This window comes from Microtus ochrogaster, linkage group LG5 (assembly GCF_000317375.1).
Source record: "Microtus ochrogaster isolate Prairie Vole_2 linkage group LG5, MicOch1.0, whole genome shotgun sequence".
NCBI classification, from domain to species: Eukaryota; Metazoa; Chordata; class Mammalia; order Rodentia; family Cricetidae; genus Microtus; species Microtus ochrogaster.
The window spans coordinates 37866721-37889792 of NC_022031.1; the positions used below are offsets into that span (position 1 = coordinate 37866721).

General features: G+C 51.9%; 3 protein-coding genes across 5 annotated transcripts; all 3 read right to left on the reverse strand.

Annotated features, from left to right (window-relative positions):
- Positions 1 to 4654: 4654 nt before the first annotated feature.
- On the reverse strand, positions 4655 to 6230 carry Rpp25l (ribonuclease P/MRP subunit p25 like). Of its 2 annotated transcripts, none has more exons than XM_005362029.2 (2): positions 6149 to 6230; positions 4655 to 5446 (listed from the first exon to the last, which is right to left on the reverse strand). In XM_005362029.2, exon 2 carries the CDS (start codon positions 5405 to 5407, stop codon positions 4916 to 4918), a length of 492 nt encoding a protein of 163 aa, XP_005362086.1. In that variant the 5' UTR covers positions 5408 to 5446; positions 6149 to 6230; the 3' UTR covers positions 4655 to 4915. The 2 variants fall into 2 exon arrangements, with proteins under 2 accessions (XP_005362086.1, XP_026642579.1); XM_026786778.1 differs by lacking the exon at positions 6149 to 6230 and adding an exon at positions 5969 to 6098.
- Positions 6231 to 7482: 1252 nt separating this feature from the next.
- Positions 7483 to 15526, reverse strand: Dctn3 (dynactin subunit 3). The gene is made up of 7 exons (XM_005362030.3): positions 15391 to 15526; positions 13756 to 13840; positions 12656 to 12742; positions 9701 to 9784; positions 8729 to 8787; positions 7964 to 8023; positions 7483 to 7797 (listed from the first exon to the last, which is right to left on the reverse strand). The coding sequence occupies exons 1-7, from the start codon at positions 15484 to 15486 to the stop codon at positions 7708 to 7710; spliced, it is 561 nt and encodes a 186-aa protein (XP_005362087.1). The 5' UTR covers positions 15487 to 15526; the 3' UTR covers positions 7483 to 7707.
- A 963-nt stretch (positions 15527 to 16489) lies between these two features.
- Positions 16490 to 22542, reverse strand: Arid3c (AT-rich interaction domain 3C). 2 transcript variants are annotated; one of them, XM_026786555.1, is made up of 7 exons: positions 22234 to 22542; positions 20465 to 20537; positions 18617 to 18800; positions 18194 to 18483; positions 17475 to 17657; positions 17173 to 17262; positions 16490 to 16744 (listed from the first exon to the last, which is right to left on the reverse strand). In XM_026786555.1, the coding sequence occupies exons 1-7, from the start codon at positions 22540 to 22542 to the stop codon at positions 16644 to 16646; spliced, it is 1230 nt and encodes a 409-aa protein (XP_026642356.1). In that variant the 3' UTR covers positions 16490 to 16643. The 2 variants fall into 2 exon arrangements, with proteins under 2 accessions (XP_026642356.1, XP_026642357.1); XM_026786556.1 differs by lacking the exon at positions 17173 to 17262 and having other exon boundaries at positions 16644 to 16744.
- Positions 22543 to 23072: the final 530 nt, after the last annotated feature.

Sequence of the window (23072 nt, forward strand, 5' to 3'; positions counted from 1 at the left end):
GAGGGAGCATAGGGTAACAGCACTTTCAGAACAGCAAACAGGCATGGAGAGGCGCTGTGGGCTGGAAACGACTTCCTAGGGCCTACCCCAGTCAGAATTTTGGCCTGCTAATATCTGTCTTCCTGGCTTCCTCGCTGCTATTTCGGCCCTTTGCCTGCTCCATGCAGCAAGTCGCAGTATCCAGAGGTCTCATTCTAAAACAGTCTGGCATTTTACCTCATGCCCTCTCAGAGACTTCCGGGACCTCTCATTACTCTTAGGTAAAGTACGAACTCCCTGGCCAGGCATGCAGGTCCTTCTGTATATAGTGCCTCCTCAAGCCGTCCCTGAGACCCACTCCTCACAGCCCTTCCTTGAGCTTCATTCACCAAATTCTGTTTATTCTTCGTGTCTGCTACCTCAGCTCACGACTTCCCTTCGTCCCGGTCTTTCCCGTGCCTCTCTCAGCCAACTGGTCTCCAAGCTTCTCCACAGGCATTACCTCCCTTTCCTTCGAGATTTTCCTGTCCCTAAGTGCTGGACTAGAGGCTCTTATTTCTGCACTGAAGAAGTTCCTGAATCTGTGTGCTTATTGCGCCTGTCACATTTCAGCTAAAGGGAAATGCTGAAATCATGAAACTGGTCTACAGATCACACAAGGCAGGAGGTTCTGAGTACAGAGACTAGGCTTGCCACACCATGGATTTTCATTAACTGTCTTTTTGAACAGTTGAGATGTCACTCAAGGACCGATTTTCAAGACTAGATTGTTTTGCTTGTATTTGGGGGCTTCTAGCAAAGTAGATTTACAAAGGCTAGCTGGGCTATCCCTTTGTGAATGCTGCCACCTTGTGGCCATAGATAGAAGTTCTCCGGGTATTTTGGGACATGGTCTCTGGCAATCACTGTGTTACCCAAGATGGCCTCAGATGGCAATCCTCCTGCTTCAGCTTTCCAAGTGCTAGGGTTTGGACTTCCAAGTCTTGATTTTGAACAGTCTTGAATTTGGTAAGGGAGGATGTCTGAGACAAAGATCAGAGGAAAATAAATCTAATCATGTTTGGAAGAGGCGGGGCATCGGAGTGCTCAACCCAGAGGGCAAGAACCAAACCAAAGGACAAAGACAGCAGGCAAGGATCCCTGAGGCTAGTCCATGAATAAATCTGGATCTCATCCTCTCAGCTGGGAAGGAGGGCCAAGGGAACAGGGTGTGACGGAGTCAGAGCTAGGTGTGTCCTCACACTTGGGGGCTCAACATTTACCCCTTCATGGGATGATTATTGCACAACTATTGTGTGCAAATCACGTTTAAGGTTCCTAGGTGACCTCAGCAAATGAAGCAGACATCTGCCCACTAGACTCACACTCTAAGCAGCAGACAATAAACAAAAGTTCTATTTTACTTCATTTATGCTTTACTTTTTAAAAAATTTTATGTGTATGGCCTTTTTTTTCTTGCCTTTATATCAGCGTACCAATACATGACTGGAGCTTTGTATCAGCGCACCACATACATGACTGATGTTTTATATCAGTGCACCACATACAAGACTGGAGCTTGAGGCGGCCAGAAGAGGGCGTCAGACCTCCTAGCACTAGAGTTACCGAGGGTTGTGAACCACCATGTGGTTTCTAGGAATCAAGTCACGGTCCTCCGAAAGAGCAGCCAGCGCTCTTACCCACTGAGTCACCTCGCCAGGTGCTCACAATACTATTTTAAAGAAGGAAATTATATTTAAAAGGTAAAAAAATAAAAAATGCACTACATAAAGGGGCTAGGGTTGGTACGAACGTGCCCTGGGAAAGTACTTGCTGCTAAGCCCGAGACCTGAGTTTGATTCCCAGGCCCCGCTTGATGGGAGGAGAGAAATGACTCTGGCAAGTTGACCTCTGACCTCCGTGAGCCACGGCTCATCCATGCCTACCCAATAAATAGAAAACGCCCTTTGAACTGTGAGATGTCACTTTGTTATACAGTTGCACTTTCCATGGCTGTGGTATTCCACCTCGCCCACTCCAGACCGCTCAGGGATTCCGGGTGACAGAAGCCTGTGCTCTTTTAGCTTTCCTTCCCACTCAGCGTGGGCACCTACTCTGTTACTATTGGTCCTTCACTGGCTCCTGTGTTGCTCTCTGTAGAAAACGGGGCATCCTCACCTATCTCTCGGATGCTACTGGAGCCCACATCCTGCCACTGCCACTCCAAGCTCAGGGTCATCAGCCCACACTGGGTTTAGAGCCTCGCAGGACCGTGCCATCTCTCTCTTGTAAAGATTTCAGGCTTCCTTTCTATCCGTGGAAACCCTCCTGCCTCACGAAGAAGGGACTTCTGAGCTCTCCCATCCCCACCGTCATCTCCACGCCATCTGCAAGCTTGCTTGCCCGTGTGTGCGTGTGGATGAGGCTGGAGAACAACCTATGGGAGTCAGTCTTTCTCCTCCACATGGGTTCTGGGATTGAAATCAGGTTAGGATAGATGGTAAACAAGAGAGTCCATCCTCTGAGCCATCTCACTGACCCCTGCTCCGGCCAGTATGTGAATCACAGGTGCCTGGTGCCTGCTGAGGTCAGGAGAGGGCAGCAGATGCCCTGGGATGGGAGTTGCAGTTGTGAGCTGACTTGTGGATCCTAGGAACTGAACAAGTGCTTTTTGGCTTTGTTTTCCTTATTTATGGTTGTGGCTGTCTTGTCTGCTTGTACATCTGCACACCAGAACAGGGCACCGGATCTTACGGTTCTATAGTTAAAGCTGGTTGTAAGGTGCCATGTAGCACTGGGAATTGAACTTGGGTCCTCCGGCAGAGCAGAGCAAACCCCCTGGGCCCACTTCACTCTCTGAAAGGGATATCCCCACACCTCCCCACCTCCCCTTCTGTCCCAAAGCTTTTGTAAGGCATTATGGAAGCAAGTGTCACAAATCAGTGGGTTAAGGAGGAATCGGGAGTGGAGTCACGTACAACGCTCAGGTTTTCTCCTAAGGTTGAGCTCACTCCCCAGGCCTCAGCTCTGGTTCCATTTCCTGAAGATGTCAGAGTCAGGCAGACTCTCTAGGGGCCAAAGGTTAGGGGAAGCACCCTAGCTCCTGTCCTCCTTAGGGCTTCTGACCACAGGTGTTTCCTCTCCAACCTTTCTGGACCTCTCTGATGATTTCTGATTAAACAGCCCAATTGGGATTCCCTTCCTGACCTCCAGAGCTCGCAGCTATTCTACTCAATCACCCTCCAGCTAAGTTCTGTTTTATTACATGTGATCTCTTCAACACGCCAAAGTAGTGATCAGGGTGGGAGGCTAGGTCAGAAATGATCAAAATTCTGGAGAAACTGCAGATAGCAAAATATACACAACTGAAGATATTCAGAGCAGAGCATGGTGACACTGACACACACACACGATCACAGAGAGGCAAAAGAAAAGGTCAAAGTGAGGCAGAAGAAACAGCAATGGGAAGAAAGGCCAGGTGCTACCCAGAGAAAGATGAGACTGAGGCCTTCTTTTTTTTTTTTTTTTAATTTATTGTGTATAGTGTTCTACCAGAAGATGGCGCCAGATCTCATTATGAATGGTTGCTGGGAATTGAACTGACCTCTGGAAGAGCAGCCAGTGCTCTTAACCTCTGAGCCATCTCTCCAATCCACTTTTGTGGGGGAAGAGGGACAGGGTTTCTCTGTAGCTTTGAAACCTGTCCTGGAACTAGCTCTTGTAGATCAGGCTGGCCTTGAACTCAGAGATTCACCTGCCTCTGCCATCAAGTGCTGGGATTAAAGGTGTGCACCACCACCGCCCGGCTTGAGGTCTACTTTTAAGATAAGAGAACAGCATGTTTGTAAACTTAAGTCACTTATGACATTTATATAGCACCAGGTGCTTAGATGATATCTAAGTGTCCAATATGTATGCCTTTTTATAAGAATGCTAATGGGGGGCTGGAGAAATGGCTCAGAGGTTGAGAGCACTGGCTGCCTTTCCAGAGGCCCTGGGTTCAAACATCCCCCGCACCCACATGGCAGCTCACATCTGTCTGTAACTCAGTTCCAGGAAACCTGACACCGTCACACCAATGTGCATAAAATGAAATAATTGTTTTGTTTTTTTTTAAAGAATGCAATGAGAAGGCTGGAGAGATGGCTCAGGGGTTAAGAGCACTGACTGCTCTTCCAGAGGATGCAAATTCAATTCCTAGCACTTACAAGGCAGCTCACAACTCTCTGTGATCTGATACCTTCACATCAATGCACATAAAATAAATTTAAATAAATTATTAAGAAAAAAATAAAAGAAAAAAAAAGAACCCTAATGAGGTAAGCACCCCTATACCCCCATTTTGCAGTCAAGAACACTAAGGCCCAGTAAGTAATTTTATCCAAAACCACAAAGCAGTAACTTGTGAGTGGGAGAGCCAGGATTAAGATCGTGACAGGCAAAGCCTGTGTTCATGACCCCACTATACTAAAGCATATGTCACAGATGGGAGAAATGCCTGACCTGGCCGAGTCCCAAACCAGCTTAAAGCAGGTGGCAAAAAGCCATCCAAGTTACTGCCTGAAATGTATTGATACCAGATCCACCCAGCACCAGCCTCTAGCTAGCCTTCCTGCCTCATCTCAGGAGTTCCGGGGAAAGGTGGGCCTCACACTCCTTCAATCCCACGTACACACAGCAGGCCAGACATATGGGCACAATCTTTATTTCCCTTGCCTGGACCGATGTCCAAACGGCAAGAGAGACATACTGCAGATGGAGACAGAAGCCCTCCTCAAGCAGTCTTTAATTCAGCGCTGACCCCACCACCTGCCCTTCTTCATGGCAGTGCACCCCACATCCCAGAGGAAGGGAGGCGGGACTTCAGTGGTCGCAAGCCTTGCCGGCATGTCACACAAGTGCTTCCGAGAGAAGGCACAGATATCAGGTCTAGAGTCCAGTTAGGTCCAGCCGGTCTTCAGGACCGGGTGTCCCGAGCCCTTCTTCGGGGTCTGGGACCACAGCTGGAACTAGGTATGGAGCCCAGGCCGGGGGGTGCTCCCGGAGGTTGGTAGCCATATTCACTGGGGTCCAAGGGGTCCCGACTGAGCAGCACCCACACTGCCGGCACATGGCGTCGAACTGTAAGCGGGTCTAGGCCCGTGTCTGGTGAGGTTGGGACCCAGCTGTCCTCAGTCTGCAGGAAGCGAAGCTTGGTGAGTTGGTGCAGGCCGGGAACCCGCCGTTTAACAATCTCTGCACAGCTGACGGCCTTTCCCGCAGCCCGGCCGGAGCCTGAGAACACCACGTGCCTTGTGCTTCCCCCCTCCAGCCGACCCAGCGCCAGTCCGAGCAGATTTCGGATTTTGCTTCCATCTCGGACTCGCATTTCCAGAGTGTCGGGAGGTAGCTGGGGTATCGGGGAGGATGCCGGCAGCTCGACCGAGCCAGCCCTCCGGTAATGTTCCATTCCGCTCCGGTGGTCTTGGGGAACCTCTCTTGCTGTGCACTGGGAGAGAGGACCAAATGAGAGATAGGCATATGACCAGGTGCGTCCTCCATCACTCCGTCCAGGACACGAGATCTACCCCTCACCCTAGCTTCTCAAGGCTGGGGCCAAGAGTTACCCCTAGAGCCTTCTCGAAGTCCTTGCACGAGTCTCAGACACCGACAGACCCAAATCTCACCACCACCACCACCAGCACCACCAGCACCACCAGCACCACCAGCACCAGCACCACCACCACCACCCCCAAGCTATCTGGGATTGGGCCATGCTTCATCATCTCAAACTCTTCTGGGCTAAGTCCCGGACCCTTCATCCACAACTCTAAGAACAAGAGCATCTCCTCGCTAGGCTTCTGAGGACTGGGACAAGGGTCCCTCGCTCTGTGCCTTCAGGGAACAGGAGCAAGACTCTTGGCCCCAGGCTGCCTGGCACAGCCACGAACTCGCACAAAGGACTCCCGAAGGAAAGACCCGACCCCTCCGGGCTCTCGGCCGGGCCGAGCAGACCTCATCCCTAGATTACCAGGGTTGGAGGGCTGGAGCCAGGCCATCCGGGAACTCGAGAGTGGGCGCTCGCACGGAGGACTGCTCAGACCAATCGTGGGCGGTCCGGCGAGCTCCCCGGTCGTGGGTCGTTGTCCCAGGCAGCAGATATCCCTTTTCCCCAAGTCTGAGTCCCCAGCCCCTGGAATTTGGCTCTTACCACTGTGGCCAGTCCACGCTCGAACCTCCCGGTGTAGTCAAGATGGCGCGCGGACCGGGAGCGCGCGGGGCCTCGGGGCCGCGCACGCAGGGGGCGGGGCCTGAGGAGAACCCGGGAGGCCGTGCGGCTCAGCTGAGCTGGTACCCGCACCTCGCCAGCCTCCTGCGGTGCGCGCGGTGATGCCGGAGCACGCCAGCGCCTGCAGAGGTGATGCCCGGGAGAGGAACACCTATCGGAGGAGTCCTGCCCCTGAAGAACCGGATTTGTGCCCTTAAATGATGGATGGCGCGCGTCACCGTTGACACAGCATATCAGCGAAGGTGAAGCATTGGTGGATACAAACTAAGGAGAGACCCTTAGTTACGGAGTTCTGAACTCCTGGGACACTGGGCAACCCTGGCGATCTTCAGTAGGGACTGAGCCTTAGCTTGTGCACAACTCATTGCCCGCAGAAGATTGGCGTATAGGCTGGGAGGATCCGGTAGTGGTGACCTTGGGAAGGGCCTGTGCCCCTACACCATCATAGCGCTTCGGCCCCGGGGGCCCACAGAGCCTAGTACAGTATCTAGAGTAAAATAGGCTCTCCGATATTTGTCCAGTGATATGCTGATTAATCACCGAAATGGCAAGAAGAATTGAGAAGAAATTAACTTTTAATTTGGTTAAAAACTCATAGGAAGTTTTGGGGAAGAGCCGGCAACTATTTGGTTGGTATAGTTGAGGATGATTGCTAGCTCCGATTATTTTGGACACGCCGCATTTTGCCTGCCAGCAACACTCGGGTTGCGTGGTCTTCAGGCAGTTGAAGAAGCCGAGGCGGTCCCTCGGACCACAAGAGGGCAGCATACACTTGGTGGAGCGCGGCTTTCCTATCCATAGGCCCTGCTCCACCTTCCCTCCCCCAGATTCTGAAATTTACTACATCCAAACCTTTGGGCTCCTCTTCCGGCTACTGATATTTGGTAGTCACAAAGCCATGCTGCCTTGCTCTAAACGTACCTGCTTTTTCCTCCATGACCATCCAGGGAGGTGGGCCCACCTGGTAGGCCTGCCACTTTCCCTGGTCTTTCCCCAAACCCTATACACAGATTAGGTGACCCCACCTGTGCCCTCGTTACCTGCCATGGGATCTGGTACTTAGAGGGTAGTTGGCAAATGTGAGATAAATAAATATACAATGTCCCACGGTATCAATCAGATGAGCGTTCTACATCTCTCAGCAAGCTAGACCAACCAGTACAGCTCCCCAGCCCACCCTGATGGGGGTTGACAGCTCTCCCTGTCACCGCTCCATTCTCACAGCCACGCCCACCCTAGAATGGCAAGCCAACACACTCCTTCAGGGGTCGGTTTATTGTCGGTGGAATAAATACACAGATGGGGCGCGCAAGCCACGACGCTAAGGTAATCCGGTCTCTGAACGCTGGGCCCCAGTCGGGCACACACGGGACGTCTTTGCGTTGGATAAACACAAAGCTGCCTCTGCCTCGTAAAGACAGGCTGGCTGTCACAGGACCCTGGAGCTGCTACCTTTCCTGGCCTGGCCTGGCCAGCCGCTGTCACTCTTCTGCTGGCTTCACTTGCTTGGCAGCCTCGAGCTGGCAGAGCAGTTCATCCCACTGCACGAACTGCTTGGAGAGAAGCATTGTCTGCTCCTGAGTCAAGGTGATAACAGGGGTCTGAATGAGGAAGCAGAGAGACTGTGCATATGCCCAGAGGGGTGGAGGAGGGAGAGGGCAGAATGGGAGGAGAGCTTAGGGTAGCAGAAACAGGCTGGGGGAGAACACCCACTAGGCCCACAAGCACGAAAGATACAGTCTTGTTATACTCCTCCAGCAGAGCCTTGGACTCCTCGGTGATGTCCACACACTGGTCCTGTGGGCCAAAGGATGGCTCAGAAAGGAGTTGAACAAAGCCCCATCTCGCACTGAACTGCCTGCCTCATCATTCCCTCCAAACCTAGAGAGGACGATGCTTAGAGAACCCAGAGGAAAAGGAGCAAACTGCAAACAGGTACTTTCGGTCCTAGGCCCGGTGCCCTAGACAGCAGCCCAAGGTTTCCACACATTAACATCCCCTCCTCTTCTGTCCCTATGTTTTTTTAAGAATTTATTTGTTTTTATTTTATGTGTTTGGGTGTTTTGCCTGTATGTGTGTACCATGTACAGGCTATACCCAAAAAGACCAGAAGAGGGCGTCAGATCCTCTGGGATTGGAGCTACACAGAGGTTGGTTTTTAGGGGCCATGTGGGTGGATAGAACTGAACCCAGACCTTTGGCAAGAGCAAGTAACCCTAAGGGCCAAGCCATCTCTCCAGCCTCTTTGTCCCTATTTCTAAAAAGTCTCTGAACTTGAGAGATATTTCACCCATAGTCAGAAACAAATTCCCAGGGATTATTTGGTTCCTCTCAACCTCATCCTCTACTGTGGAAGGCAAGAGACCTGGAGATGGCCCCAGGCCAGTCCTCCCCCTCTCCCACATTTCCTCCGCTGACCACACAAGGTCTAGGAGCCTCCCGGTGTCAGTAGACATGGTGACGCTGTCTCCACCTTCCCTTCCGGTCCCTCTCCTTCCATACCTGCTGCTGGATGTGGATCTGGGCCAAGCGCTGCAGGCGGGCAGCATGCTCGGGAACGGCTGTAAAACACAACACACGCTGCCCAGTGATGCCTGTGCCCTCCCCCGGGACTGCTCGATAGTCTATTAGGTCGTCGGCAGGATTAGAGTATTGAGTAGAGAAGCTAAACAAACGCCAGGCTTCATCGACCCCTGTAAGCTGGAGGTGATGGCGGGGCTCCCTGTCCACCCCAGCCTCACTCCAGGACCCACGGGGTGGGGGTAAGGGGAGAACAGGTACCCGGAAGGCAGATCCATAAAGCCCTCAGTATTGCTTCCTTAGAGCAGGGCCGCTGCTGTTAGAGGGCCTGCCCCTTTTGCTCTCAGCCCAGCAGGGCTAGAGCTTCCTGGCCTAAGGGATAAGGAACTTAGGTGGACTGGGAATGAATACCAGGTCCCTACACTGGCCCCTTGGGCTCCGACACCAAGAACCTTGGCCACCATGTTACGCCTGCAGCTTTAGGCCGTCAGATACTCGAGCGGGTAGCTGATCAGGACAGGGAGAGGGAGCTGAAAGAAATACCTCTAGAGACAGACAAGATGGATATCTGGATTCAATTAAAGCTGCTGCTTGCTTGTCAAAGCCCAGGCCCAGAACTCTCTTAGCAATGCAGCAGAAAACATTCACACAACCAGCAGGAGCCCTGACAATAAGACCTGGGCTCTGCAGCACCCTGAAGGAGATGCTTAGGGGTAGAAAGCAGACGGAATCTCCGGAGTTGGGACTGCTGGAGCCTGTGCTGGTGTCCGAGGCCCAAAATGCCTGAGGCCCTGGACCTAGGCTCTTACTGGCAGATTTTAACCATAGTCAGGGGCAGCTACACACAGGGTAGGGAAATGATAAGGAGCAGATTCCGCATTCACACAGGGAAGCCTTGGCCCCACCAACCACTTCCCCAAGCACGAGAATGGAGCTGCAGCCCCAGAGGGGTACCTTTGATAGACGCGCTGTCCAGCATAGGCATCAAGGCGTCCACTTGTTCCAGGAGTGCCACCTGGGAAAGGATGAACTGTTCCTCTGCGGGACACAGACAAGACATCAGCGGCGAGGCGAGCATGGGCGTTGCTATAGCCCTGCCCCAGCGGGCACAAGGCTGGGCCCCAAAGCTCTGAGCAGCAGCTGTGCCCACTGGTCCCCTCCCCTGGGTGTTCATTCCTATCCCACCTGGCCTTTCCTGGGTGCCCCTGCCTGACCCATCCCGAGCCTAAGAGCATCTCTGATTCTACAAATCCCTGCCCCCAAGTTTCAACCCAGATCCTTCTTCTCCAAGCTCCTACTGACCACTTAGCAAAGACTCCAGGAAAGATCTGAAAGAGGAGACATGCAGCAGACTGTGTCGGGCAAGCTCTGCTCATGGGCCCTCAGAGCTGAGATGGACTGGGTGAGGCCAGGGCAGAGAGAGGCAGGATCTGGGCTCTACCGTAGAGCAGAAGGAGCTTGAGAGCGAGGCTGTCATGTGCAAACAACTGGGGGAAAGGACACCCGGCCATCAGAGAAGAGAATTCACGGAGCTGGCTGGGAAGGCAGGAAGGCAGACTGAAAGGCTAGAGTTGAGGATCTTATCCTAGCAAGGAGAAGCTGACACTGGGGCTGTCACATAAGCAGGCCTGTGACATGATGGAAATGCTTGTGAAGATGGGACAGTGTGCAGAAAGGAAAAGAAGGTGACGGAGGAAACTGCCATTGTCCACGTGTCTGTGGATGCCCACTTCCCAAGGCAGTGCACAGGAAGCGGTGGGGAAGCGGGAAGACTCCTGGAACTGGGGGGTCTGAGCCATGGTACTGGATCTAGGAGCCCTCTGACAGCCCCCTCAGCAGGAGCTGCCCCTCCTCCCTCCGGTCCTGAGTGTATATACAGCCATCATCTCTCAGGTTCCCAAAGCAGGGACAAGGACCCCAGCTTGAGCTCACGAGGACATAGACTTTCTGATTTCACCATCCGTATCTCGTGCTCAGAATAAAGCCCGGGTCACAGTGTATGAGCAATAAATGTTTTGTTTCCCTTTATATTTCTTTCTCTTCCTTATCATCTTTTGAGACAGCATCATGCTACGCTGACTCGGGTAGCCTTGAACTCGTAATCCTCCTGCCTCAGTCTCCCAAGTATGAAGGAATCTAGTCACATGCCCACTGTGCCCAGCTTGGTGTCTTCTAGGTGAATGAACGATACAGGTGCTCAGAAAACTCTCCCTGTAGAATGACCGACTGAAGTCCCAGAGACTTCTCCCAGGGAAGATGCTGCTCTTTCGGCGAGAGTCACCCTCTTCCATAATTTGCTAAAATAGCAAACAGAAGGAGAAAGAGGGAAGGAACCGGCTGTATGTTCTCTAGACCTTCTAGAAAATCAGCAGAGGGGCTGGAGAGGAGACTCAGCAGTTAAGAGCGCCTGCTCTTCCAGAGACCTGAGTTAGTTTCTAGCACCCATGTCAGGCAGCTCACAACTACTTGTAACTCCAGCTCCAGGGAGATATGAAGCCTTTGGCCTCCATGGGCACCGGCGCTCAAGTGCACACACCTATACTCAGACACACACCAATACATGACTAAAAAATAATAAATCTTGCCAGGTAGTAGTGTCATGCATCTTTTATCCCAGCATTTGGAAGACAGAGACAGGTGGATCTTTGTGAGTTTGAGGCCAGCGTGGTCTACAGAATGAGTTCCAGGACAGGCTCCAAAACCCTGCCTTGAAACCTGCCCCCCAAAAAACAAAACAAAACAAAACAAAAACTTAAAGAAGAAAGGAAGAAAAAAAATCAACCACCTACTAAGAAGTTGTTCCTTTGGCCACATATAGGTAACTCTATAAAGGTGATATTGTCGACGTCAAGGAATAGGTATTGTTCAAAAACGAATGTCCTGTGTTATCATGGCAAAGCATGCCACAGTGTCACTCGGCATGTTGTTGGCATTGTTGCAGACAGTTAAGGGCAAAGTTCTTGCCAAGAGAATCAGTGTGTGACCTGCATACTAAACACTACCAGAGCCGAGACAGCTTCCTGCCAAGAGCGAAGGGAAATGATCAAAGGAGGGAGTCAAAGAACGGCATCTGGTCCAACCCGAGCAGCAGACTGCCCACAGGGAGGCACTCTTGAGGATATGAGGGGGGCCTGAGCACTAAGCCATTGCCTATGAACTTATGACTTCACGAACAGAAAGGAAGGATGCAGACTGTAAAGAACAAAAGATGAGATAGTCTCACTTCTCCTGAGTGACAATACTCTCTCGCCCACTCCTCCCAGGAAGAGCCTCTGCCAGTGGGCAGTGAGGAAGATCATAAAGGAGAAAGTCCTAGACGGGCCTTTGAGAGGAAACTGAAGTAGCACTGCAGGCCCAGAGGTGACACTACGCCCAGCGTTGACTACAAACTCGCAGGATCACCATAGGCCTTAGCCCAGAGCAAGGCCTGTGTTTAAGAAGGTAGTTGGAGGGCTGGAGAGATGGCTCAGTGGTTAAGAACACCGGCTGCTCTTCCAGACGTCCTGAGTTCAATTCCCAGCAACCACATGGTGGCTCACAACCATCTGTGATGAGATCTGGCACCCTCCTCTGGCGTGTGTGTGGACATACATGGAGGTAGAATGTTGTATAATAAATAAATAAATAAATAAATAAATAAATAAATAAATAAATAAATAAATAAATAGAAGGTAGTTTGAGCCAGGTGGTGGTGGTGCATATGCCTTTAATCCCAACACTTGGGAGACAGAGGCAACGGATCTCTGTGAGTCGGAGGCCAGCCTGGTCTACAAGAGCTAGTTCCAGGACAGGCTAAAGAAGGTAGCTGGCAGGCTATTTGTATGGTAGCATGGAAGAGGGATGCCATCACTGCGGGCTCCTCCACAGCTGATACCCTCAGGTGCCTGTGCACATGGAGTCTAGCATCACCTGCTAAGATGAACTGCAACTTTGAAGCATCAGGCATGGCAATGCGATCGATGTATTCAGGATCCAGGTATTTGATCAGGTCTTCAACTAGCAAAGTTTCAGGAAAGAAAAAAAAAAACAGAAATGGGACTTTAGTTTATAAAGAAAATTTAGAGACTGGCAAAATAGTTGAACAGGTATAGGTAATTGCTGCCAAGTCTGGTGATCTGAGTTTGATCCCTGGAACCTACATGGTGAAAGGAAAACTGACTCCCACAGGCTCTCCTCTAACCACACATGTGCGCGCGCGCGCGCACACACACACACACACACGCACACACACACGCATGCACACACACACATACACACACACGCACACACACATGCACGCACGCACACACATACACACACGCACACACACAGTCACACACACACAGTCACACACACACAGTCACACACACACATTCACACACACGCACGCAAACACACACACGCACACACACACATACACACACAGCATACACACACAGCATACACACACACACACACACCACATAAATGTTAAAATATTTACGTTTGGGAAGGGCTAATCCCTGAATTATGAGCTGGCCACACAGTGCCAGATGAGCACACCCACTGGGTCCCCTTCTCCCCAAATCACCTAGCATCACCATCTGCGGGCTGACCTCATGCTTTGGGGTCAAAACCAAAAAAACTGCCACCGCTCTGCTGCACCCCTCCCCCCAGATTTCTGCCGACCTAGTCTTCACCAGGGTACCCTTCTCCTCAGTGCCACAAGACAAGCTAGCATTTTGTCTAATTCTGAGTTACTGAAAAAATTACCAGCTACAATCATTTAAAATGTTGGCTGAACCAACACTGCCTAGAGAAATGCCGCACCCTGTCCCCCTTCTCCACTGGGGAGAGCTCTGTGGAAGAGCTTACTTCCAGCTGCCCATCCTGGACACCGGGCATAGGCCTGGCATTCGTCCCTAAGAAAGCACGCCCCAGCCTATCACATCAGCAGTCACGTGCCTTCCGTTCTCGAGGGGCTGTTCTAGTGACAGACAGGCTGAAGGGCAGGGAGGCAGAGCGACTGGACGCCTAACAGAAGTACTTACTCTTTTTGTAGAGAATCTTCACCCTCTCCCTCTTGCTGGCAATGTTCCCTAAAGCCACCTGCACCTTGACCAGACCGTCAGCCACCTGAAAGGAAGTGGAGGTTAATTCCAAAGTTAGACACTTGAATTAAGATTTACAAGAACCCGGATGTCGTGGGTCATGCCTTTATAATCCCAACACTCCGGAGGCAGAGGCAGGCAGATCTCTGTGAACTAGAGGCCAACCTCTGTAGAAATAAACAGGCTAGCTAAGGGATAAAACAATTATATTTTTTATTTATTATAAGAGGAAAAACTCACAGAATAGGAAACAAGAAATCCAAGTTCCGCTGTGTCCCACGGGAATCACCCAAGAGAGAGCCCCCGGGAGTGACTACATTTCTTCCTCGGTCCGGGAAGCCACGCCTTAACTTAGATCCACCTCTTAAAGATAATTGGCTAACAAGGTTTTCTCCTTCATCCCCCCCCCCCCTTTGTCTAAACAAGAGCGATCCAAACCCAATACAAAACTATATTCAATAGGAACAGATATCAAGTATAAAATTACAAACAACATAAGCAATATTAAGCAAGGAACACATGACAAATGTTTTAATAAACATTCTATCCCAAGGGGTCTAAATCTTGCATCGCAAATAAGCTTAGCTAAATCGTGAGCACAGAGATACACACTGGAGACGGCGTGAGAGGGGCAACTGGACCTATGGAAGCAAAGGGGCCTGCGGAGGGCTCAAAAGTACAATATTCCAACAGTAAGTGGTCAGCTGGGGGGGAGGCTGAGGAAGTAGATGAGTTGTCAAGGTTTTTGTTTTCGCAGAAGGTGAGGAATACTAATACTAAAGGAACAAATACACGAGGACACACACAACACTGACAGTAGCCGCCAGAGACAAGAGGAAAAGGAAAATCAGGAGGGTCATGGATGCCAAAGGATAGAGTGCTTTGAAAAGCTGGTTCTCAAGTTGGAACACAATCTGCTGGTGATGTTTGCACAAAAAGCACACAGACCTTTGATGTATTTAGCTCCAAAGCATCCCTGACACCACCAGACGTTCTCCAATAAATGACTTCCCCATCATAAAAAGGGATTTAAGGGTACCTAAGCTTTTTGTCAAAATTCAGACACTATGTTCGCCCACATCTGAACACCCAGCACTCAGTTCCTAACCTCCCTTATCTGGGCCTACTCATATCTCAGTTCTGAACCCTGGAGGCTTCTTCATCCACCTGTGCTCAGCCTGTATGGCTCTCGTCCCCGTGCAATTAAGTTCTCAGGGTCCCAGAACCACACTCCATTGCGGCCTTCAGCTCTTACGGAAACTCCCATTAATCAGTTTTGGAATTTGTCTAATCTCCTTCGCGCGCCTGTGAGAGCAAGGGTGGAGTTTTAGTAAAAGTTCTCACTGAGCCCATCTCAAACAGGCTTAAGTATCCGTCCCTCACCCCCGCTCATCCCAATCCCCTCGAGAACGGATCCCGAGGGTCCGATTCGTTCCAGGAGGTCCCGGATCTTTGTTATTTCAAAGGCTGGGCTGCGGAAGACGGAACAGAAGTGGCTGCATCCGTCCCGCGGGCAGGACCACTGGCCCGCTCCTGTCCTGCCCCAGAAACGGATCATTGGACCGGACCGCTCACCTTCCTGGAGCCCCGGGTCCCGCCCGGCCCGTACACCCAGCGCTCCAGCTCCTCCACTCGGGACTGCAGCCGCTGCACATCGGTCAAAGCCGCCATCACTTCTGCAGCCGGGCCTCAGCGGCCCGAAACAGCCAGAGGGTGGGACGTCCGCCCAAAGAAGAAGTCTGGCCAATCCTAGAGCACCGTTGCTCCTTGAAGGAACTGACGTCACCGTTTAGTGTTTGGATGTCGGAAGTAACCAGACAGCTGTCAAAGCAATCTGGTTACCTAGGTAACGTTCTGGGTCCCGGCCCTATCCTGGTTTCCAGGGCCTAGCTGTCAAGACTTTTAGTGTTCTAATTCCAGGATACAGAGTCTTTTCCACCCCATTCCCTGAGGGTGCGCGTATAAATACAACCACTATTCCAGGACAGGTTCATACCCACCCGCAACAAAAAACGTGAGCAGAAGTGGCTGGATTTTTAGAGAACGCTACACATCCCTTGCCACACACTAATACTGGTCAGAAGGCAGCTTCCTGGGGGAGACACCATACATTTTTGGAATCTTTTAAGGCTCAAGTGAATTGCACCTAAGCCTCTCATCGTCAGGACTTACACCAGTCCGATCTGAGTCCGTGCTCTGTGTGGTGGTACTAGGAGAGAAAGCAGGGGGATGGCTTCAAGTTTGACGCCAGCCTGTTCCACACAGTGGACTCAAGACCGGTCGGGAGACAACACAGCGAAAGCCTGTTTTATTTTTTTAAAAGTGCCCTTCTATTCTCACCAGACTCTGCCATTTGCCCTTCCATTTGGACAGCTCAATGCAGCCTGTGTACCGTTCACCTCCCAGACCCAAGTACGAAGAGGAGGCATGAGAGATGGAGGAAGTACAACTTTATTTTCCAGATGCGACCCAAAGGGACATCTTCACATTTAAATCCAATCCTTTACCTGCCCCCTGAAAAGGCGCAGAGTTGACTCAAAGAGGTGGGGTACCATAGATGGATAGGGCTCACATGAGGAGACGAGAGGGGTTACTGGGGGAAGAACTCTTTGGTAGATGCTGCTGAAATCAGCTAGGGGGTGGTGTCGTCCTTTTAAAATGAGGTAGATGGAACATAATAAGACATCCCTTTGGTGTGGAGGTGGCATGCTGTCATCTCCCAGGACTGGATCCCAGAGTGGGCATCATAGCCTGAAAGAATCAAGGATGGGAGAGTACCTTCTCTCCCATGCAGTGATACTGGGACTCTTAGCTCTCAGTAGCTGCTTTCAGGGCAAGGTGCTGGAGGGGGGTCCTGTGGAGGGTGGAGGTGCAGGATTGGTTGGCCCCAAGGAAGCTGGCACAGGCTGGCGGCGAGCAAAGAGGATACCTGACAAAGGGGCGAAGAGAGAGTGAAATGCAAACATAAACAGGAGAGGGTGGGACCCAAAACCAAAAAGGTGTCTGGATTCTTAGAGAACCACATCATCCCTTGCCACACACTACCGAGGACAAGTCCCTCCGGCCAGTGAGAAGCTTCTACGTCAATGTTGATACCCGTAAGTGGATAAACAATAAATACTAACGCAGAGACCCATGACAAAGCCGACATCCCATGGCCACCATGCCGCAGAGAGCATGCTGGGACCCCATGCCATGCAGACATTCTCTCTAGCCCATTTTAGTGGAACAATTCTCTGAACCCCCATGCATGTTCAGATACCCTCGAACCTCATGCTAGTAGAGAAAAATCTAAAATCCCCATGCCAGCCTAAACCCCAACTTCATGCCAGTGTAGATAGCCTATAGTACCCATACCAGTGTAGACCACCCCATTGATCTCTAGCGCCATGTTGATACTGCTGATGCCACTGCCTGCCAGATTGAGGGGCCCATCCAATCGCTCTTCTGTCCAGAAGAAGGCAGGGGAGTCACATTTTGGGGAGTGAGATTTTGCACTTATTCCTAAGGATAGCCCCCATTTCACTTGAATCCCTTACCATAACAATGTGGCTGTCTATAGGAGGATCTGTCTGTACCACCTCGAACATCCATCAAGCGAAATCTATCTTCCCTCAGTACATAAGCCCAAAACCCTTCACTAACAAGCCCTTCCTCACCCCTTAGAGGAACTTTGCCACGAGGCAGAAAACTGGGGGGTGCCCCCAGTCGGGGTGGGTCCACGGAGCCCATCAGCACAGCCTTCTTCTCTGGAGGCTCTTCTGGGGCCAGCTTCTCCCGTGCAGCCTCGAAGGCCAAGCCCACAGGTAGTGCTGGACGAGGGGGTGGAATCCCAGTCTCTTCTGGGGGGAGGGGAGAACAAGTCACTAGGCTCCTTTGGCCCAAGCTACCTGTGTTTGTATTTGATTCTCCTCTAGGCCTGGGACCAAAAGCGGTCACGCCGGCTGATAAACAGGTTAAGTCGCTCCTCCCATCCAGAGACTCTGAAGATGCGGAGAATAAGGGCCAGCATAGTGGTCTAGGCTGGTTTATGTCAGAGAATGTGCAAGCTCTTCTTGCTCTTTGTCCTTAAATAATCCAAGTTACCGGGGTAGCAAACTACATCCAAATGGGACCCCATGTGGACAGCTGTGGAATAAAGCTGCCATGAGGAACCTTCTCTTGAGCTTCAGACCCCACGTTTCTCACAACTTTCTTGACCTCAAGGCTCAGGATCACTAACTTAGAGATTCCAAAACCTAGCCCCATCAGATCTTACTGCTCTCATATCGCAACGCTTCTCACACCTGAGTCCCTATATTTTGATATTCCCTGTGTTTCAGTGCTTTCATAGAACTCAGAGACGCCATTTCCCAAACTCCGTCCCCTCCCCTCGCACCTTTCTTTACAGGGCTCGGGCTCAGTTTAGCGCACGCGTGGGCAGGCAAGCCTGTAGCAGAACCCTTGGCAGGACCGGGGCAGCTCGGGATCGCGGCCGGGGCGGGGCCATGACCCGAGGCGGGGCCAGGAGCTCCCCGAGGTGTCTGTCCTGCTAAGCTGAAGAGCGGGACCGCGGTGTAAGCCTGGCGACGGCCCTCACGGCGATTGCTGTCTATGGCAGCCTGGAGCTCCCCTGGGGAACTGAGTGCCCGCGTCTCGCACTCATATGGGTACAAATACTTCATGTACCTAAGGGCGGAGGGATGGGCTGTGGGAGGTTGAACCCGGGCGGATCGTCCCTCCCTCGCCCCGCTCTTCACTCCCCCGCTCCACCCAGCCCCTCTTGTTTTGCCCCAGGGCCCATGCCCTCTGCTGTCCTCACTGGGTGCGTAGCGTGAAGGCGGCAGAGGTGATGGTGGTTGGCAAACTGAGGCCGCGCGTGACCTCTCTCCACACTTTTCTGTTGATGACTTCTACCAGGCCACCCTTGGCTGTCACTAGGCGAAACAACGCATACAGGTCCAACACTTGTTTGGCCATGATGGGCACCCGATTCACTGGCGTCCCTGGTGTGAAGTGGGTAGAAAGTCAGGACACCAAGATTAGGCCTCGTCTGAGGTCATCTCTGGGGACTGAAGGTCATCTCCGTGAGGCTTGGGTAAGGACACAGCAACCGAAAGGACTGAAGGGAGGAGGAGTGGGAGGAAGGACAGGAAACTAAGACAAGAAATCAGCTCAGTTGTCCTGAAAGGGCCCGAAGGTAAATGGTTAGACTTTGTGGGCCAAAGGGTGCCTGTCACAGACACCTAACTCTGCAGCTGTATCCCTAGAACAGCCTTAGAAGGTATCTAAGAGGAGGGGCATGGTTGTGCTCCAGTGAAACTTTTATTCACAGGCTCTGAAATTAGAATCTCACAGCCTGAAAATGTTTTACCTCTTTTAAGTCTGTTTTCTAAATATGTAGAAACATGAAAAGCCATTCGAATAATCTACCAGACTGACAGATTCGGCCTGAAAACTAGTTCAATTTGCTGGGCAGACTGTAGGAAGAACTTCCGTCTGTGCTCAAGAGCTATATTCCCCAAAGCAGCAACCCTGGGAGGCTGCAGTAAGCCAGGGGACAGCAGATGCAGGAGAATCAGCTCCTGCCTGGGCCAGCCACCTCCTCAGCCTAGCCACCCCCGCCAGCTGGTCCTGACAAAGGGGCCTGTCTGAGCTGAGCGATGGGCCCCAGTTAATTCCTTACCGATCCCTGGCCCCTTCCACCAGCGCCTTTGGACCCGAACAATTAGCTGCGGCCTGATTAATGGGGGGAAATTATCGGCCCCGCGAGACCTCCTCCCCCTGCAGCCGAGCAGAGGGAGGCAGGGCCTGGGGTGTGGGCAGCGGGTCAGACCATACCACTCCGTTACCAGGAGAGAAGGTCCCCGAAGGGTGCAGAGAGGGAACACTAAGATTACCACGACCAAGTGTCCTTGGGGAGCAAGAAAGCCTGGGGTCCTCACACGGGGCTCTTAGGAAGGAAGGGACCAGAAAATGTTGCTGAGTGCTGGACTGGGGACTGGGGAGACTTGGGCCAGAAGATGTACTGGAGGGGGGCAGTGCGGACAGTTAATTAGCGGCTTATCAGGCTGCTTTCTGAGTGAGTTAATTAGCTTTGGAGAGAGAGATAATGAGTCAGTGTTCAGTCCCATGAATCTGGGGAGAGGCAGAAGTGATGGACTGCTGCCCACCCTCATCCCTCCTGAACCCCTTCTGTGTTCTTTCAACACTGAGGTTTTCTGGAGAGCAATTCCTTCTCTGTTGCCCAATTCATACGGCCTCAGGCCATCCTTCAGGAAAGCCTTCCTTCAGTCTAATCCTAGTCCTTTCTGCTGCAGAACAGGTAGGGGGTGCCCTGGCTAAGGGAAATGGAGTAGAGAAGGCTGGGGAGGGTTTACTGTATCCAACCAAGGATTCTGGTTGGTCCTAAGTACTGGGACCCTCCTCTCTCAAGTCAGTCCCAACCAGCTCTCCCCCCCCCTTCCTAATTGATCTCACACTCATTAACCTGCCTATGGGCTGGGCACTAATTAATCCCTGGTGGAGAAGGGAGGCAGGGTCAGAGGTTAAGGATGCTATCGAGAGCCCAAAGGACAGGCACCACCAACCTCAGGGCTCTGCAGGGAGGACCTCACCTGGGGACTACGCCTTGAGATCTCCCAGGGTGCCCCCCCAACACTTTACTTACCTCTCTTCTGCATGAAGCTAAACAGGTCATCCAGAAATTCCTTCCTCTTGGGGTCCGCATCGAGTTCATACAGCTGAGGAAGGACCAAGGTCATTCTCCACATCCACTGGCCCCTCCCTCCTGGAACCCCAACTCAGGTGGTATCTTGGACAAGAGTTCTTGGTGAAAGGGTGAATGGAACCTGAATGTGAACTCTCTGGCCTCAGACCCACTCCCAGGTGCAGGCAGGGTGCCTGAATCTAATATATTCGAGAGACCTGTCCTAGCTAGTGGTACCCTAGGTGGCTCAAACCTTGCATCTGACAAATATGGGGGTGGGGAGGGAACAGGAAGGCACTTCAGTGGCTTGGTCTGCTCTTCAGGACAGAGTCTCGACCATCCTGAGGATGGACATTTGGAGTCTCAGGACGGAAGCCAGGCTGGGGCTAAGCGCCACACCCAGAAGACTGATGAGTATCTGAAGCATTTATTCATTCCTCTTCATCTGTATAAGGACATCATGTATATCCTTGTGGGCCATGATACAAACTAGGGTGAGTTCAGGCAGGAAGGGAAGATCCTTATAGACGCCATCTTGTCTGATCCCCTTCCAGAGGTGGTTACTGTGTCTACTATAGAAGTTATCATACAGGCACTGGCTACATGACACACGGAATCTAAGATGTCAGAATATAAAGAATCTACTGGTCACCACCACCTCCAACATCACCTCCCAAGTCTAAAACGAACAGTTCTGGAGTAATGGAGTCATTGGTCCAGAGAAACAGTGTCTCAGCCTCTGCTGGCTGTGAGTAGCAAAGACAGTAACATTGTATCCCCCAATAACAACTCTCCAAGTACAACCCTCCCATAAGTATCAAACCCCAGAGACACAGCTTTGGACCACACACATGACCCCAAGTTCTAAGTCTCACATGGGTACCTACAATGACACCCACACTTCCTCAGTCATAGGCCAGAACAAAGCCCTAAAGAAACAGCCACTAGAAATCTCCAAGGTAACAAGGTCCTGAGTGACACTCACGGTTTTACACTAATGCCACAGAACACCAGCACTAGAAAATACCCCAAACCAACCCCCTATGAGTAACACCATGAGAACGGCACACCTGGAAACCACAGCCCTGAGTAACGATGGTGACAGCCTGGCCTACTGTCCCTAGAATAACACCGGAAGGGTTCAGATAAGGTACATAAAGACCTGTAGTGCCCATTCTGCACAGGGGCCTCCGTTACACTGCAGCTGAAATGACCAGCACAAGCTGGGAGCTGACACCCGGGAATTTAGGCTAGGGGGGAAAAACTGGATGGCAAAGAAGTGTGGCAGGAAAGAGGGCGGGCATACCAGCCTGCAAAAAGGAGAAGCAACCTCTCTCCTCCGTCCAAAGACAGTGGACAGTGTGAGACTCTCTCTCTGGTCCTTGTCATTTGTTATGAAAGGGCAGCTAGGGTCGTGTTGCCTTGGGTTCCTCAGACTCCAGGTCTCCCTCCCGCAAAGGCCCTCACACTCACTCTGCCTCCATTTCAGACTCATCAATGGCCTCCAAGGGTCAGTTCCCATGTTTCTGGGATCTCCTATACCTCTTAATGAATTCTGTGCACTTTCCCCATGTTTCCATGGGTGTCTCTCCTGACTTATCACTATCTGTCCTCCAGTCTTCTCGCTCTCTGGGTCTCTGTTTTACATCCTACAGAGGCTGGTAGGGATGTGTGGACCGCTTTTGTCAGTGGGGAGGAAGGAGGGACAGCCTGGCAGTGATGGTTCCTACCTGCTTGAACTGTTCCTCATAGGTCCACTCATGTGGTTGGAGTCCAGGGGGCTGGTTGGAAGGAGAGTTGGGACACCGGGCTTCTGGATGGCTCTTCTCCACTGCCTCCTCTTCTGCTAAGGGTGCCTCTCCCTCCTCATCTTCTTCAGCGTCCTCCTCTTCGTCAGCCCTAACCTCTCCTAAAGCCCCCTCAGCCTGTAGGGTCCGGGCGCTAAGCAGAGGAGGCTGTGGAAGCGGTAGGCGTGGAGGGGCCAAAGGCCCCACCCCTTGGGCCAGCCGAGCTGCCTGCTGCCTCTGCAGGGCCTCCATTACAGCTTCCAGGCGCAGTCCCCCTGCTGGGGGGGTTCCTGGTACCAGGCGGGGCCCTGAGGAAAGGGCCGTCTGTGGGGAAGGGAATTATGAGTACTGGGCCTCGCTGCACCCACACCCTACGACGAAAGGGTAGATGCGCATGGATTCAGGGGCATACATGGAGCTCTAAGGAAAGGGCAAATAGATCCAACTGAATAGAGACAGAGGGATAGAGGGAGCAAAGGGACAAGAGGCCAGACATGGTCAGAGACTGAGAATAGGAAGAGGCCAAGCAAATTGGAAAGAGTAACAGGAACCAAGGAAGAGTGGTGCAGAGAGATGGGACGCACACACACACACACAGGCACACACACGTACACACAGACACAATGACAGGGAGATACGAAGACAGAGACTTGAGGAGAGATCGGTGGGGAGACAGAGGCTGAGGAGAACCAAGGAGGAAAGGGAGGGTTGGAGGGAGGGAGAAAGGGAGGGAGGGAAGGAGGGAGGGAGGGAGGGAGACAGAGACAGACAGACAGAGAGAG

Bases quoted from the DNA above. Each gene is read 5' to 3' on its own strand.
- Rpp25l (XM_005362029.2), bottom strand. From the start codon at position 5,407: ATGGAACATTACCGGAGGGCTGGCTCGGTCGAGCTGCCGGCATCCTCC.
- Dctn3 (XM_005362030.3), bottom strand. From the start codon at position 15,486: ATGGCGGCTTTGACCGATGTGCAGCGGCTGCAGTCCCGAGTGGAGGAG. The intron at 8,788-9,700 runs GTACCCCTCTGG...TGTGTTTTACAG, and splicing joins GGACAGCGCGTCTATCAAAG to CCGTTCCCGAGCATGCTGCC. The intron at 8,024-8,728 runs GTATGGAAGGAG...TTTGGCCCACAG, and splicing joins AGATCCACATCCAGCAGCAG to GACCAGTGTGTGGACATCAC.
- Arid3c (XM_026786555.1), bottom strand. From the start codon at position 22,542: ATGGAGGCCCTGCAGAGGCAGCAGGCAGCTCGGCTGGCCCAAGGGGTG. The intron at 18,801-20,464 runs GTAAGTAAAGTG...ACTTCACACCAG, and splicing joins TAGCTTCATGCAGAAGAGAG to GGACGCCAGTGAATCGGGTG. The intron at 16,745-17,172 runs GTATGGGTACTA...CCCCTTTGTCAG, and splicing joins CAATGGGGTGGTCTACACTG to GTATCCTCTTTGCTCGCCGC.